This window comes from Orcinus orca, chromosome 2 (assembly GCF_937001465.1).
Source record: "Orcinus orca chromosome 2, mOrcOrc1.1, whole genome shotgun sequence".
Taxonomy (NCBI): Eukaryota; Metazoa; Chordata; class Mammalia; order Artiodactyla; family Delphinidae; genus Orcinus; species Orcinus orca.
This window is the reverse complement of record NC_064560.1, coordinates 97,874,801-97,891,872: the sequence shown is the minus strand read 5'-3', so window position 1 is coordinate 97,891,872 and position 17,072 is coordinate 97,874,801. Positions and strand designations below refer to the sequence as shown.

Sequence of the window (17,072 nt, the reverse complement as noted above, 5' to 3'; positions counted from 1 at the left end):
ACGGAGTAACTTGTAATTTTTACGTGTTTGGAAGTTCCCGAGTGTGGAAGAAAGCAAGCAGAAGAGCCTTAAACAAGAATAAGGAATATCATTTAGGATTACAAATTAGGTGGTTGGGATTAACATATACACACTATGCTAAATAAAATAGATAACCAACAAGAACCTACTTTAGAGCACAGGAAACTATACTCGATATTTTATAATAACCTATAAGGGGTAAGAATCTGAAAAAGATATATACAGATAGATATAGATATCTATATCTATCTATCTATATCTATATCTGAATCACTGTGCTGTACACCTGAAACTAACATGACATTGTAAATCAACCATATTCAATAAAAAACAAACTCTAAAAAAAAGAATAAGAAATACAAACAAGAAGGAGAACAGGAGGAAGTGACAATGGTCTGTTGACTCTGGAAGCAATCCAGGGGCCGACCAGGTATCCTTCGGGTCTGTGCTCTGGTGGCCGGCTGATAGATTCCCTAAGGTGATGAGCTATGATGCCAAACTTCCCAGTAGCTTGAAATAGCTGATTACTATCTGTTGTATTTTTCACTTTTTCATCTCCATATATGTCATCTTCTAACATTTTAGTGAATGCAGAACTACCCATGCAGAATTAGATGAAGAAGTCAGGAACAAATGAACAGATCTGGCAAATAATAAAATGTGGCAACTAATAAAAACCAAGACAGCAGTTGATTCCAAGAGAAAGATACTTATCCACACAGTACTATTACAGCAGGAATGAGACCAGAACAAACTTGTGAATCACAAAGCAAAAGCAGTCTTGAAAGTGTCCAATCAAATACAGGTCCTATATAATCAATGAGAAAAATTAAAATTCTACACCACAGTGTAAAATTTCGTGAGTATATCCCTATCCCACAAGTAAAAACTCTCTTTTATGTTCACACAGCAAAACCCAGCAGCAACATTTCCTGTCAACAACTGAAGAACATCGCAAACGTAAGAACTCCTTGACCAACTGGTCATGATGACTTCGTACAAGAAGCCCCAAGCTTTGCCCTCCCCCACCTGCCAAGTGAAGTTAATGACAAACACTGACGGTCCTATCCCAGGAACTCAGGAGAATCTGTGTTCTCCAAAGACCATGCTTGTGGATTTCTCTGAAGCTAACAATCAGATTTCCTTTCCTGGGAATTTCTTGCTTAACTCACCCAAAGCATTTTTTTAAAGAAGCAATACCTGTACTTTCCAGATAACAAGGTGGCCTAAAATATTATCAAGTGTCACAACTATTCAGGTTCATCTTGTAGTTCTTGCGCCTCTGACTGGTGTACCTGTGAGCTGACACTCGGGTCTGATAATATATTCTGCAACTGTACATGTTCATTTGTAAGTGGAACAATCTCTCTGTGCAGGCAGTTAGGAAACCCAGATTGAAACTGCTAATGTGAGCTGACTTCAGCTGTTGATGATTATGTAGTCAAGCCTTGACCAAGGTTTCCTGAACCCTGGCTAAAATCGGAAGTCTTGAGACAGCCCCAGAATGAATTCGCACACTTCCCTGATAGTGAAACTTTTTAAAGAGCAGATGTCAAGATGATTTAAGAAGAGCTGAAATTTAACGTCTCAAGAAAACTTATCAGCAAATTAGGACAGTTCAGTTTTCAAGAAAAATCCGACAGATGCTAAAGAAGAAGTCATTTGGGTGATAGTTATTAGAGAAAGAACTGATTGGTTTTCTTCCTTCTCACCAGTTGTGGGGCCTATAGAGATGCTAAGACCAGAAATATGATGGGCTGTCTGCTGAGGTGGGTGACAAAAACAATCTCCACGTTTACGTGGCATAGAAGACTTTCACTAACATGCAACTTGGACAATTCAATTTCTCCTTGGCGTGGGCAAAGTTTTGTGTCAACTGTCTTTTCAGGAGCTTTCTCTCCAACTTGTCATTGGGCCGTTTTATTTTGGGCCCTCTCCCCCAAATCATGAAAGTAAACGTTAGCCAAAAAAACCAAGATGACTTCTGATCTAAATCTTTCTATCAATTTAATATTTGAACTACATAAAGGAAGCTTTAAATCTTTCTACATTTACATTATGCTTAATCCCTAAAAATTTTCCTGCTGATTTTCACAGTTAGAAAGGCACTCAAAACCTACCCACTCTGGCTATATCTTGATTTTGTTTTAAAGCAGGTACAGCTGATAGAGTTCATTAAGCCTCTGCTGAAAGACCAACCTGTTCTATTGCCTGTTACCGGAGTGCCACTTTTTTTCACTAGCTACCACTCTCATGCTGTCACTCACATCCTTCCATGAATTTAAATCCAACCACGGGTTATTATTTCTGCCACAGGCGAATGAAATTATCCTTAGGGATGACAATTCCTTAAAGGTCCTTAGGGATGGATGGTCTATATATTAAGTAACATCTATGGTCTCTGTCCTATTCGTTGAGGGGTATTCTTTGTATCCAGTGGAGTTGAACTAGTGGTTTTTGTCCACTTATCCAGGAGCCAAGTCATAATGCAAACAGTCAGCGGCTTTCTGTATGTTGCCAGGTGGCCAGGAGTCCATACCCCAAACCGCCATAAACAGTAGGCACAACCATCCGCCCCTGTTCAGCAGAGGCCCAGGACTGAGCTAGCAGAAAGACTGAATTACTTACCACCTCTAGAGTGGGTCCCACCAGGCCAGGGACGAGCTCATGGGCAAGGCTGTGCAAGGAAGCGCTCTGTACCATGCCTGCCCTGCGGATATACAGAGGACTTCAGTCTCCTGCACTGTCAATCTCTCAGTCATCATGAGCTCAATTATGCACCGACAACAGCAAGAACAACAACAACGACGACAACAAAACAACCCCCAAAACGCTAAGGGCCACAGACTACCCTGGTGGAGGGACAGCCAACTGGAACCATGTGTTGAGAGACGAGGTGCTGTCTTGAGCATGTGTCCATTACGGGCCTGAGCTTTGCCTCTTTCCTCAAACATTCCACTGAAGCCCACGGGAGAGCCACGTGGAGAGACAGCAGGACTGGGCCCTAAAAGTCAGGCAACCATCAAATTGGATGGGGTTGCTTTTGGTTTTTTTGTTTGTTTGTTTTTTTTGCTTTTTATGTTTGTTTTCTACAAATACAGATAGACAGACAGACAAACCCAAGAGCAGATTTCAAGAATCAACTGAGGCACAAGATAAACTACTTTGATGGTACACAGATTTTTTTTTTCCTCCAAATTGTTCACATGAAATCAAAAATTTTCAAAGCATAAATAGGAAAAATTGGGGGACACGTCTTTGTCGGCCCTGAATTGTGCCATAAGTATCTCCATTGCTTGCCTTAGAAGGATGCCCAAACACATCTCGTAGGTAGCACATATCTGTGGTCTGAAATAGTTATCAAATTCTAATGACACTCTTAATCGAAAGTCTAAATAATATGCTGGTCAAGTACAGTGAAAGTTGACTGCCTGCCATCAATGACGTATTGGTTTCATCCTGAGAATCAAGGCACAGCCAAACATCATTGCTCAGAATGCAGATCACAACACTTTACACTGACGTGAGTTTGTAAACTTATGGTGGAGTTCAAATGAAGGCAGTTGATGAAAGCAGTTGAACCTGAGAGGTGGGAATGAATACAGAGGATAAATCCAGCACACATTTCCACATCAAACTACCCATGCCATTTACCAGGGCACCCAAAGGCCACACGAGCGGCAGCGCCTAGATTCCCCGTCAGTATCTCTGCTCCACAGACACAAGTACAAAACGGCCTAAATCGTGAACTAGTGGTGAGGAAAAGGAGACCAAAGTTTAAAAGAAATCAAGGTGATGTTTCCTAGAAACATACCAACTCGTCTAAGAAGGATCCAGAGTAAGGGTGATCAGTAAGTAATTAATTGATCCTCCTGGCTAGATTTTATGGTTTTTCTAAAGATGAGTGGCTTGAATCGCTAGAATTTATCACACTATGTCTAGACTCTCTTTAACACACACTCAGTACAAACAGGTGGAGATGTACCACTTCCGACCACTACAGGTAGAGAAGTATGACCTCTGTTGACCATGGATCACAGCTGAAACATTAGTTTATACTTCAAAGGCCACAGCAGCCAGACATACGCGAATTCCAACTCTTCAGAAAACTTTGGACAAAAAAAAATGCATTACTTACATGTATGCGTCTTCTTTGTTACTGAGATACCTAGAAGAGAAGAAACAATGACAAAGGTAAGAAAGGAGCCTGTGTGCACTTCTTAGAATGTACATCATCCCCAGTGTACTCAGAAACGCATTTTGTTCAGATGGGGATGCAGAGGCAAGATGCATCTTCATCTCACATACAGCATCACTGGATCTACCCCAGTGTAACAAAACTATTAACGATGGGGCCAGCAAGCATGGCCTACTGGCTTAAGAGGTTCTGTGGTAAAAAAGTAGCAACACGGACAGTAATTAAACAGAGTGAGAGAAGAGTTATTTTTTATTTTTTTATTTTTTAAATAAAAAAAATTGTTTTTGCATTACGTGGGCCTCTCACTGCCGCGGCCTCTCCCGTTGCGGAGCACAGGCTCCGGACACGCAGGCTCAGCGGCCATGGCTCACGGGCCCAGCCGCTCCGCAGCATGTGGGATCTTCCCGCACCGGGGCACGAACCTGCGTCCCCTGCATCAGCAAGCGGACTCCCAACCACTGCGCCACCAGGGAAGCCGGAGAAGACTTATTTTTGATTTTAAATAGGGGAGACGATCATGTTTATAGGCAGAGTGGGGAAGATTTAAGGCACAAGAGTGTGAAGCCAACTTACTCAGACAAGAGTGAACTGAGCCATAGAGCAATTAATGTGCTCTGGCCATTGACTTTGTGTTTACTTTTTAATGAAAATGGCTCTTTGTACTCACATGAAGCATCACTTTTAATGGTGAGGGAAAATACATCCACAAACTGTACCTCTCTGTCTATACTTGTTAAAGTCAGAAGGGGAATGACGGCTACTTCTTGGCAAATGGCAGCACAATGAACAAAAACTATATGAAAACATAAGGGGCTCATGAGTCAGCACCCTTGATACTTCTAAGATGCTTTATAGAGAGCGGGTGAAGAGTGGAACTGGGCAAGATTCTGCACATAAGACCGCAGAAAGATAACGTGCACGCACACTTCAACGCAAACAGTGCTATCGCCACTTCAGAAGTGCTCCATTTTGAATTCTGTATGCTTCATTCTTGGGGGATACTCTTGAGACCAAATAGACTCAAAATCATAGAGCTCTTGAAAACATTTAGCCTGTGACTAAGAAGTGTGGTAAACCTTGTGTATCTTTTTTTCTTTCAAGTTATTAAAATAACTATTTAACCCTCCTCTGGAAAATAACACTGTTGAAAAATTTGGCACTCAGATCAGACCTATTACTTAGCTATGGAATGTATCGGACAGGGAAGAAATCCATTATGAAAATCCATGGTATAGCACAGGCAGAACAGCTCGGTGCTTTGTGACCACCTGGAGGGGTGGGATAGGGAGGGTGGGAGGGAGGGAGATGCAAGAGGAAAGAGATATGGGGACATATGTATATCTGATTCACTGTTATAAAGCAGAAACTAACACACGATCGTAAAGCAATTATACTCCAATAAAGATGTTAAAAAAAAAATCCATGGTAGACATAAAAAAAAAAAAGCTAGTGCCAAAATTGTGCACCAAGACCAAAATCACACACTTGTTCCCCCACAAATTTCCACAGGACTTATTTAGGGAAGCTGAAATTACATAGCCCAACTCCAATTCTTTTTCCCCCCCTTTCTACGGAGAAAAACACAACTATTGTTTTTCATCGTGTTTGACTTGGCTTCGCATGGTGAAGTTAGAAGCTTCTGCAAAGAGTCTTGAAGGCTCTCTCACATGGGAACTAACCAAAGGGTTTGAGGAGTTTTTGAAATAAACTTTTTCATGGGAAGGGAACTGCCCCCAACAGGAGCAGTGAATCAAATCTGAATACCACTTGCAACTCCAGCTCATGACACCAGCACCAATAAACGGATACTTTAGTGCTCTTTCAGCATTATGAGAGCTATATGTGTACTTTCCTTAGGAAATGATGCTTTTGGTAAAATCACTTTGAAGAGAAAGTGCTTATGCTGTCACTCCTGATTATTCAGAACCTTCACACAATTGGATTTAACACAGCCCCAAACAGACCTATCTATATTCGCTGAGTGTGGAACTATTTTCTCCTGACATCCAAAGGCCTGATGAAAATACCACTGCTTTGACTTTTCTACTTAAATTTATTATACAGTGTGATGCAGTATTCTCATCAAATATTTTCATGACGATTATAATGATAATAGATTTTGAAAATCTTTCCAGGAAAGCTGCCTGATCCTTGAGATCACAGCAGCATGGAGCTAAAACTTCTCATTTCTGTCTCCAAGAGACAGCATGACTTCTGTAAAAGCACAAACTCGACCCCTCAGTTTTGTTTAACTGCCAATTAGCGATCAGTACAGGTAATTGGGAGATATACCTACACAAGAGTTGCCAGATTTAGCAGAAACAATACAGGATCCCCAGTTACACTTAAATTTCAGACACTAGCAATTTGTTGTTTATCTGAAATTCAAATGTAACTGAGCATCCTGTATTTTATCTGGCAGCCCTAACCTATACAAATAAAATGTAAATTATATCTATCACATGCAAGGAAAAACATAACAATAAATTAATAGATACACTTCTATGGAGAAAGGCTTAAAAAACACATCCCTCTCACAAAAGCAATATTTTTTAAAGTGCATTACAACTCCTAATTATGGAGACATAACTGTGCATAATATTTTCTTTTCTTCAATGTTTTTACTTAATAGCCATTATGAAGACAAAATTCTATTTCTCTAGGAAAAGCAAACGAACTGAAACAATGTGAACACACAAAAGACAAATTTAATGAAACAATCAGAAAATTTATTTGAATTCCCTTCCTTCTCCTCTCCTGAAAAATAACTGTGCTCACACTAATGTCTTGTGTCTCTCCTTTCTCTATAGAAGCTCCAGTTCTTCATATTAACTGACTCCACAGAAGTGGAAAAAAAAAAAAAGAAATGTCCTTCTCATTTCACAGATGGGTCAACTAAGGACAATTTAATCATCACAATAAAAAGTTTTCTGTAGAAAGTTAATATCTGATGGGAAGTGAGTCCATGGTATGTATTTAAAGCTATCTAAGGAGGTAAAAGAACTATACTCAAAAACTATAAGACGCTGATGAAAGAAATTAAAGACGACACAAAAAGAGAAAGATACATGGTGTTCTTGGATTGGAACAATTAATATTGTTAAAATGATCATACTACCCAAGACAATCTACAGATTCAATGTATTCCCTAACAATATACCAATGGCATTTTTCACAGAACTAGAACAAATAATTTTAAAATTTATATGGAAACACAAAAGACCCCAAATAGCCAAAACAATCTTGGGAAAGAACAATGGAACTGGAGGAACCACGCACCCTGACTTCAGAATATACTACAAAGCTACAGTAATCAAAACATTATGGTACTGGCACATAAACTGATACATAGATCAATGGAACAGAAGAGAGAGCCCAGAAATAAACCCATGCATTTATGGTCAATTCTTCTACAACAAAGGAGGCAAGAATATACAGTGGAGAAAAGATAGCCTCTTCAGTAAGTAATGCTGGGAAAACTGGATAGCTACATGTAAAAGAATGAAATTAGAACATTCTCTAACACCATATACTAAAGTAAACTCAAAATGGATTAAAGGCCTAAATGTAAGACTGGAAACCATAAAACTTCTAGAGGAAAACATAAGCAGGACACTCTTTGACATAAATTGTAGCAATATTTGTTTTGGCTCTCTCTCCTAAAGCAAAGGAAATAAAAGCAAAAATAAACAAATGGGACCTAATTAAAAGTAAAAGCTTTTGCATAGCAAAGGAAACCTTCGACAAAATGAAAAGACAACCTACTGAATGGTAAAAAACATTTGCAAATGATATGACTGATAAGGGGTTAATATCCAATATAAATAAATAGCTCATACAACTCAACATCAAAAAAGCAAACAATTCAATTAAAAAATGGGCAGAAGACCTGTATAGGCATTTCTCCAAAGAGGACATGCAAATGGCCAACAGGCACATGAAAAGATGCTCAACATCACTAATCATCAGGGAAATGCACATCAAAACCACAATGAGATATCACCTCACACTGGTCAGAATGGCTATCATCAAAAAGAACACAAATAACAATTGTTGGTGAGGATACAGAGAAAAGGGAGCCCTTGAACACTGTTGGTAGGAATGTAGACTGGTGTAGCCCCTGGGGAAAACAGTATGGAGGTTTCTCAAAAAACTAAAAACAGAACTACCAAATGACCCAGAAATTCCACTCCTGGGAATATATCTGAATAAAAAACAAAAACACTAATTCAAAAAGATACGTGCACCCCAATGTTCATAGCAGCATTATTTACAATTGCCAAGATAAGGAAGAAACCTATGTTTCCATCAACAGATGAGTGGATAAAGATGTGGTACACACACACACACACACACACACACACACACACACATACATATATAATGGAATATTACTCAGCCATAAAAAAGAATGAAATTTTGCAGTTTGCAGCAACCTGGATGGACTTGGAGGATATTATGCTCAGTGGAATAAGTCAGACAAAGAAAGATAAATACTGTATGATATCACTTACATGTGGATCTAAAAAATACAACAAAACTAGTGAATATAACAAAAAAGGAACAGAATCACAGATATAGAGAACAAACTGGTGGCTACCAGTGGAGGGGAGGGGCGAGAGGGGGAGGGGATTAAGAGGTACAAACTATTACGTGTAAATAAGCTACAAGGATACATTATACAACATGGGGAATATAGTCAATATTTTATAATAATTACAAATGGAGTATAACCTTTAAAAATTGTCAATCACTATATTATACACCTGTAACTTACATAATATTATACACCAACTATACTTCAATAAAAACCAGAAAAACCCTGGTATAGATAGTGCATCTAATAAGAGTAAATATTAAAAAAAAAAAAAAAAAAAGATTTACTCCCCAAAGCATATCAGTCAGCAGTCAGCTCTATAACTAATTTAAACCTACAGGGTCCTGTCCCCCAGCCTTAGCTAAGCCAGGACTCCCCACCAGGGCTTGGGTGAAAGAGATACTTGAGAGGTCTGTGTGCCCTGGTTTGCAACCAGCAACCATTTCTTCATCCCCCTCCTCCTTAAATGGGATGGCTGGGTCTTCCGTTGCTCTTTCTTCTCATTTCCCCAGAGGCTGCACGATTCCTGTCTTTCTTGCCATAGAGCTCATCCTTTCTGAAATCACAGCAGTCTACGCTGTCCATCTTTGTCCTCAAGTGGAAGGGGTAAGACTTATCCAAACCTAATGCTACTAGCAGTGACACTGAATCGACCATTCCGGGAGAGCTGGGTTTTCTAAAGATAAATTATGATGAGTGTTTAGGAGGCAAATAGCTCTAATTCTACCCAGAAGTGGAAAAGAATAAACTTTTTAAAGGCAGTTTTTTTTTTCACATCTTTATTGGAGTGTAATTGCTTTATAATGGTGTGTTAGTTTCTGCTTTATAACAAAATGAATAAGTTATACATATACATATGTCCCCAAATGTCTTCCCTCTTGCGTCTCCCTCCCTCCCACCCTCCCTATCCCACCCCTCCAGGTGGTCACAAAGCACCGAGCTGATCTCCCTGTGCTATGTGGCTGCTTCCCACTAGCTATCTACCTTACGTTTGGTAGTGTATATATGTCCATGTAAAGGCAGTTTTTAAGATAACTGGATTTGGAGTCAAGCTGACCTGAACTTACATTCTTAGTCCATCCACTTTCCTACCCAAGGCTGAGAGACCTTGGGCAACTTACTTCACTTCTCTGGGCCTGAATTTCCAGGTCTCTACAATTGTATACAATCATAATAATACTCAAAAGACTGTTGTGAAAATCCATACAAAATAAGGATGTGTAAAGACCTTTACAAAGTGGGAAGTGTCATATAAATGTTAATTATTAACTTTCACAAAAGGTGGGCAATGCACACAGTCTTACTTTAACAAAGGTGAATTAGAATGTTCTACTGAAAGCTATGCCATAGCTACTCATGACTTCCTGGGTTTCACACTGACTCACAGCCCGGGATTCTGATTTTCAGACCAAGGGCTCTGACTTCAAAATTCATATCTGCTGGAGGAGAGCATAAGACAGAGAACCGAGTTTCTAAAAGCAAGTGTACTCTGTTCTAGACCCCAAACTCCCCTGGACTCTACTCTCTAAAATCAAGGGAAGATACTTGCTCATGGGCAGGTAAGCTAAGTGGGCAAAGGGCTTGGATCACCACCACCAAAGGGTGTCAAACCAAGTCCAGATGTTGTGAAGGTTTTGATATACTTCCCAATGCCTGGGAAGTGACACCAAGATCCTTCCCCAGAGATTCACAAACAGACCACTGAGCAAGAGGCATGCACGCCACAGAGACTGGGACTTCGTGGAGTTGTGGAAGAGTGATGGGTGGAACCAACTCTCTAAATGCAAAGCACTCACAAACCGTGAACCAAAAGTGACCTTGCTGGATGTTTTGGGAAAGTCACTTAACTTCTCTGGGCCTTAGTTTTCTCATCTGTAGAATGAGATAGCTGAACTACACACTTTCTTGATTTCCCTTCTAGAGCCTTGATCAATGACTCCTTGCCGTGCTTTCAAGCTAACAAACCAAACTTCCTCTAAGCAACAGGCTGCCAGATCTACTTCTCAGTGTGAAAAAAATCTAATGTAGCTCACAATCAAGGGCAACCCCCTGAAACTTTTTTCTTTTTGCTTTTAAAAACCAAAGAAGAAAGAAGGCAGTATCCACAAAACGTTGTATAAGTAAAAGATACACTTCTTTTGGGTGGTATTTTTAAATTATCTGGGCTAGAGAAAAATGGTACCTTTTGATAAAGTTGTGAGACTCATAATCTTACCCAGCCCATCATATATATATATATATCTATATATATCTATATATATATATATATCTATATATATATCTATATCTATATATATATGGAGAGCGAGAAAAGCATTCCCAGGTAATGCTTTAGAGTAATTTCCAACTTAACACTATGATAACAATTTTAAATTGACAAGTAATATCCTTAAAATGAAGAGGAAAAAATCTCCACAACGACCCTCCCCAAACTAGGACCTCTAATACAGCAAGATTCCCTGACTCTATTTAGCCGACTATGCTTCAAAGTAAAGCAAAGAAAATGTCATGAAAATACCACAAATTTATCACTGTCAGGGTATCAGCAGTTTCAGAGTTACAGTTATGGCAAGAGTAGAGCACTTGAGGGATAGAATCTGATTTTTCCAATCAGTGCCAAATCTTGGACCAATTAACTTCCTTGATGGACTTCTTATTGTCTCTTGGTTTCTAGGCAATTGTCTGGGTACCAAGTTTACTTTAACTTTTTTTTTTTGGTAAGAAATGGCATCTTTCCTCCTCCCCAGACATACCAATTACCACAATGGCATTTCCAGAGGCCCTGCATTTTGGACAAGTGCCTAGCTACAAAGATGTCCTTTTGCCACCTTGCTAATATTCAGCCTGTGTGCCTTCTCTTGTCCTCTCTCACAATTGTTGAGACAGAGATATATGCAACATGTATAAGTTCTGTGTTAGAATAAAAAACAGAAAGAAAAACAAACACAACAAAAAATATGTGAAATAACAGATACACACTACCATTATAAAAGAAATAAACAACAAAAACCTACTGTATAGCACAGGGAACTATATTCAATATCTTGTAATAACCTATAGGGGAAAAGAATCTGAAAAAGAACATATCTATATATGTATGTTTATATATATATATATGTTTTATATATATATGTTTTATATATATTTTTTAATATATATGTTTTTTATATATATATATTTGAATCACTTTGCTATACAACTGAAACTAACACATTGTAAATCAACTATACTTCAATAAAAAAATACCTAAAATAGGACACTGTGCAGTTTTTTTCTTCTTTTTGTTTTTAAATAGATCAGTGTTTCTCTATTTCAAGTGAGTGTGTGTGGCAGGGAGAAGGAGAGGTGCTGAATGATAATTAACAAAACCTGTTCTGTAATGGGCCAGCTTGTTACATGCATGTACACAAGCCCCAGAACACTAACTCTTCATTTCATTTCTAGAAAAGGAGGTCTCCAAATACGAAGGCCTTTGCAAGATTTATTCTCCCTCCTCACAAGACGCCTGCATTAAATAAGACGCCCATTATTCAAGCCGTGGTCTTGGGAGAATGGCTTAACCACTCTTGAACCTCTGTTTCCTTATCCATAAAATGGGGATAAAATTCTCAGTGCTAGGTTTATAGTAAGACTTAAATAAGGCCATTCACGTGGGACACATAGCAGAATGTCTCTTTCCTTTTAAAGATGTTTCTAATTGCAGATACTTTGCACTGGATAAACAGAGAGCTACCCCTTGGGTGAAGACAGGCAATACCCATTAATTAGAGCCCTGCTGTTACAGAGACAGATAATCTGGTAAATAAACGTTTGAGAGCAAGGGCAGAACTTTCAGACTAAAATCTGGAAGATTAGACCCCCCTCCTGCCATAAAACCAACAAACACGGTGATAAGGTTGAGATCGTCTGGGTCCACCTGTTCCCTCCTGTCCTTCTCTTTCACTTCCTCATTGTAAGGAGCTGGTAGTTAAAACAGCAATTTATATGCAGCGTAAGAACATGAGATAAGAATCAAGGCCCAGCATGTAGGCTTTTTTTTTTGAATGGCTAACAATTGTTTCATAAAGAAAACCTATCACTTTGTGCTGGCCTGTGTCCCTGCTCACCCCAGTCCTGACTTGTCCCATGAGCTTGCTCTATTCCACACTGTCAAGGAGAGAATCAGTGCAGGATTCAGATCAGGAACACAGCCCGAATAGGGCCTCGCCAAACAAAATGATGTTACAAAACAATGTCCTTGTCTAGGACAAAAGAGCTATTAATGATAATCAGTACATATTATTGAAAGTGCTCCAAGTAATCTCTGGACTTTGTTTTAAAAATTCTTAATGGACACTAATGCTTAGGGTTCACTTAAAAGAGAAATAAATTATGTGCCAGGGTTGCAGGGACCAAGGACAACACTACGAAGGCATCAAAACATTAGCAACATTACGACAATCAAACATTTTTAATTGCATTAAAAAGCCTTTAAAAGGATTGCGCTCAGCGGTTCCCCGGATCCGTCTCTTGCTTCAACAGTGTTTGGACGGAACAGACCCAGGGTCGCCCTTTCCTCCAGCTTCCGACCACCCCCCAACCTTCGGAGTCAGCAACTCAGCTATCCTCGGTCACCGGGACCAGCCAACACCATTTTTTGAGCCGAACTCCTTATTACCGATCAACCATGAGCTCCCAGATTCGTCAGAATTATTCCACCGAGGTGGAGGCCGCCGTCAACCGCCTGGTCAACATGCATCTGTGGGCCTCCTACACCTACCTCTCTCTGGGCTTCTATTTCGACCGCGACGATGTGGCTCTGCAGGGCGTGGGCCACTTTTTCCGCGAATTGGCCGAAGAGAAGCACGAGAGCGCTCTTGAAAATGCAAAACCAACACGGCGGCCGCGCCCTCTTCCAGGACTTGCAGAAGCCATCTCAAGATGAGTGGGGTAAAACTCAGGACGCTATGGAAGCCACCATTAACACGGAGAAGAACCTGAACCAGGCCCTTCTCGATCTGCATGCCCTGGCTTGTGCCCGTGCAGACCCCCACCTCTGCGACTTCCTGGAGAGCCACTTCCTAGATGAGGAGGTGAAACTCATCAAGAAGATGGGTGGGGCTTCCCTGGTGGCGCAGTGGTTGAGAGTCCGCCTGCCGATGCAGGGGAACACGAGCTCGTGCCCTGGTCCGGGAAAATCCCACGTGCCGCGGAGCGGCTGGGCCCGTGAGCCATGGCCGCTGCGCCTGCGCGTGCGGAGCCTGTGCTCCGCAACGGGAGAGGCCGCAACAGTGAGAGGCCCGCGTACCGCAAAAAAAAAAAAAAAAAAAAAAAGATGGGTGACCACCTGACCAACCTCCACAGGCTGCTGGTCCCCAGGCTGGGCTGGGCGAGTATCTCTTCGAAAGGCTCACCCTCAAGCACGACTAGGAGCCTCCGGAGCCCAGTGGCCTTTGAAGAGCCCCTCTGGTGTTAGGGCTTCTTCTTGAAGCCCCGCTCTGTGGCCAGTAGGCAGCTTGTTAACCACACTGGAGCCCTCTCCCAAGCCATGGACCAAATGGAAACAATAAAGCTTTTTGCAGGAAAAAAAAAAAAAAAAAGCCTTTAAAAGTCATTTAGAAATACTAATTATGAAGATAAATTATACTTTAACGTGAGGTTTCTTTTATGTTAGATTTGAGCCTAGGTTGAGCTGTTTCGATGATAATACTTCAGCTCCTTTACCAATCGAGGTACTTTTTACAACACACACACAAAAATTAATTTTAGTTTGAAAAGTGGTTATGGGAATGAATAAGAGAAATTTTTTCTGGTTTTTGAATTTAAAAAAAATGTTTATGATTGCACTCCATCTCTAGGTCATATTTCCTGACATATGTGCCCAGAAATACCTTTTAGTTTTGGGCAGGCAGGACAGAGCTATACACTCTTTCAAGTCCTCCCTTTATCTTTGACAAAACAATTCCAAGCACAAAACATCATTCCTGGTCCCCCAGCAAAGGCAACATCAAGAGACCATCAGTCTATCCTAGAAAGAAATTTTGAGACTAAACTTATTTGGGAAACATCCACTTTCTCTTTTAGAGATGACTATTCACTGCATTATGAAAAGTCCATACCTAGGGAGGGTAATTTCTCCTCTTATGGCTTGCTGGTGCCAAATGTATGATTAGCACTAATGGACAGTAAGAATAATAAGAATCTTTGTTCTTTCACATTGATTTCCTTTTATCAAGTCTCTATCCTGAAAATGGAGTTACCCATTAGATATTACTTGGTTAACTTAACTTTGATCTTGGAGAGCTCTGAGCAGAGATGTGAACTGACAACTATTAACACTTCCAGCTTAGCCTTCTGGAATTGAGTAGTTTTATCTTATAAGTGAATGATCCAACTCAGGTAAAGATCAACATATTTTACCATGCTTTTCCAGGAAACGCTTTACTTATATGCCTCTGAAATCTGTTGAAATTGTCTATCTTTGCTACTAACAGGGCAGGGACGGACTTGAATGATCTGTAGGTGACATGCTTGGATGTTGTCAAACACGTGGCTCTAGCTTCAATGCCCCAAATCAAAGCTACCAGAACTGGTTGGACAAGGATGACCCAAAGATTATGGAGTTGGGGCCCCAAAGCAAGTCAGGCTTCTCATCTATTATGTCCTTGTATATGGATACTCCTCACATGTTATGTCCTTGTATACTCAACATAATCATACCTCATGGACCATGGATCCTGGTCAGCATACCAGATCAAGGCAAATAATGACTGAAGAAACGTCACCTGGTCTGCAGCCATCCCAAACCAAAGTCTGCTACTGATGTCAGAAGCATGGATAAAGCAAGGGTATACTAGTTATGGCAAAGGAGGAAACAATTCCATGGGTTCACTCGTGTGCTGAATCACCTAGAAAGGAGAGGGAATCTTTTGAAGTGGAAACAAGGGGAATTTGGCTCTAAATTTGGAGGAAATGAGCTCTACTCTCAGAACTAGGGTGAACTAAAAGCCCCAGAATCCACTGGGGTATCAAATAAGTATTTAGAAGTGGAGAGATGGCTTCAGTTATTCCGGAATGTACAGGATACCAAGGGTCTGTAAAGGTTTCTAAAAATGTCAACATTATTATCATCTTGAAGAAGAAAGACGAAAAGTCCAATTAAATCAACTATCTATAGCCTTTCCACTCTCCTCTGATGACAATTTTTGGCAATTTGTCTGGATTGACCACTGCTGGGTGACAATTCAAGAAAAGAAGGTAGTTGCCAGGGCATTTACTTTGCATTCACAGAATTTATCGAGTGTGATAATTAGATGCAGAAACTCTTCTCCCATATGAGATTTAGAGTCAGGAAAACTGGATCCCAGGTCTAGCTCTGTCACTTGCCAGCTGTGTGAGTTTGGCCAGAATACTTCATCTCTCTGAGACTCAGTTTCCTCATCTCTGAAACAAGGGAAAATTTTTTTCTCCTTTCATCTGGCAATGCAAACACTGGAAATGTAGGCTTAGGAAGTAGTTATGGATGAACACCAGGCTTTCATCACAACATTGTTTCTATAAGCAACACATGAGGGGGGAAACCACTCACATGTCAACAGTAGAGGAAGAGTTAAGTAAACGATGTATGTTGACATAATGGAATACCCTACCATTATTAAAATAATGAAAACTTAATCGCGGGCTTCCCTGGTGGTGCAGTGGCTAAGAATCTGCCTGCCAATGAAGGGGACACAGGTTCAAACCCTGGTCCGGGAAGATCCCACATGCTGCGGAGCAACTAAGCCCACGTGCCACAACTACTGAGCCTGCACTCTAGAGCCTGCAAGCTACAGCTACTGAGCCCACGTGCCACAACTACTGAAGCCTGCGTGCCTAGAGCCTGTGCTCCGCAAGAAGAGAAGCCACTGCAATGAGAAGCCCATGCACCACAACGAAGAGCAGCCTCCACTCACCGCAACTAGAGAAAGCCCGCATGCAACAACAAAGACCCAACGCAGCCAAAAATAAATAAATAATTTTAAAAAATTAAAAAATCTTAATCGCAAAGAAAGATGTCTTAAGAAAATCAAAAGACTAAAAAATATACACAAGATTAATGACATTGGTTATCTCTGAGTGGAGGAATTATGAATGATTAGTATTTTATCTTCTTTGTCTATGTTTTTTAAAATTTCTATAATAAAGCTGTACAAATAAGATTTTAACAATAAGAAAGAAAAGTCAACATTAAAATGAAATAATGAATGGAAATGTGACTTAATATCGGTTATTATCACA

The 17,072-nt window shown here is 40.3% G+C and overlaps 1 protein-coding gene and 1 pseudogene across 1 annotated transcript in view; one reads left to right on the top strand and one right to left on the bottom strand.

Moving 5' to 3' along the window:
* RORA (RAR related orphan receptor A) overlaps positions 1-17,072 on the bottom strand; it is a 732,098-nt gene that overhangs the window by 181,900 nt on the left and 533,126 nt on the right. Inside the window, exon 3 of the mRNA XM_004274696.3 lies at positions 4,160-4,189. Coding sequence (XP_004274744.1) covers positions 4,160-4,189 — 30 coding nt within the window. The remainder of the gene's footprint in view (positions 1-4,159; positions 4,190-17,072) is intronic.
* LOC101281004 (ferritin light chain-like) lies at positions 13,364-14,388 on the top strand (annotated as a pseudogene).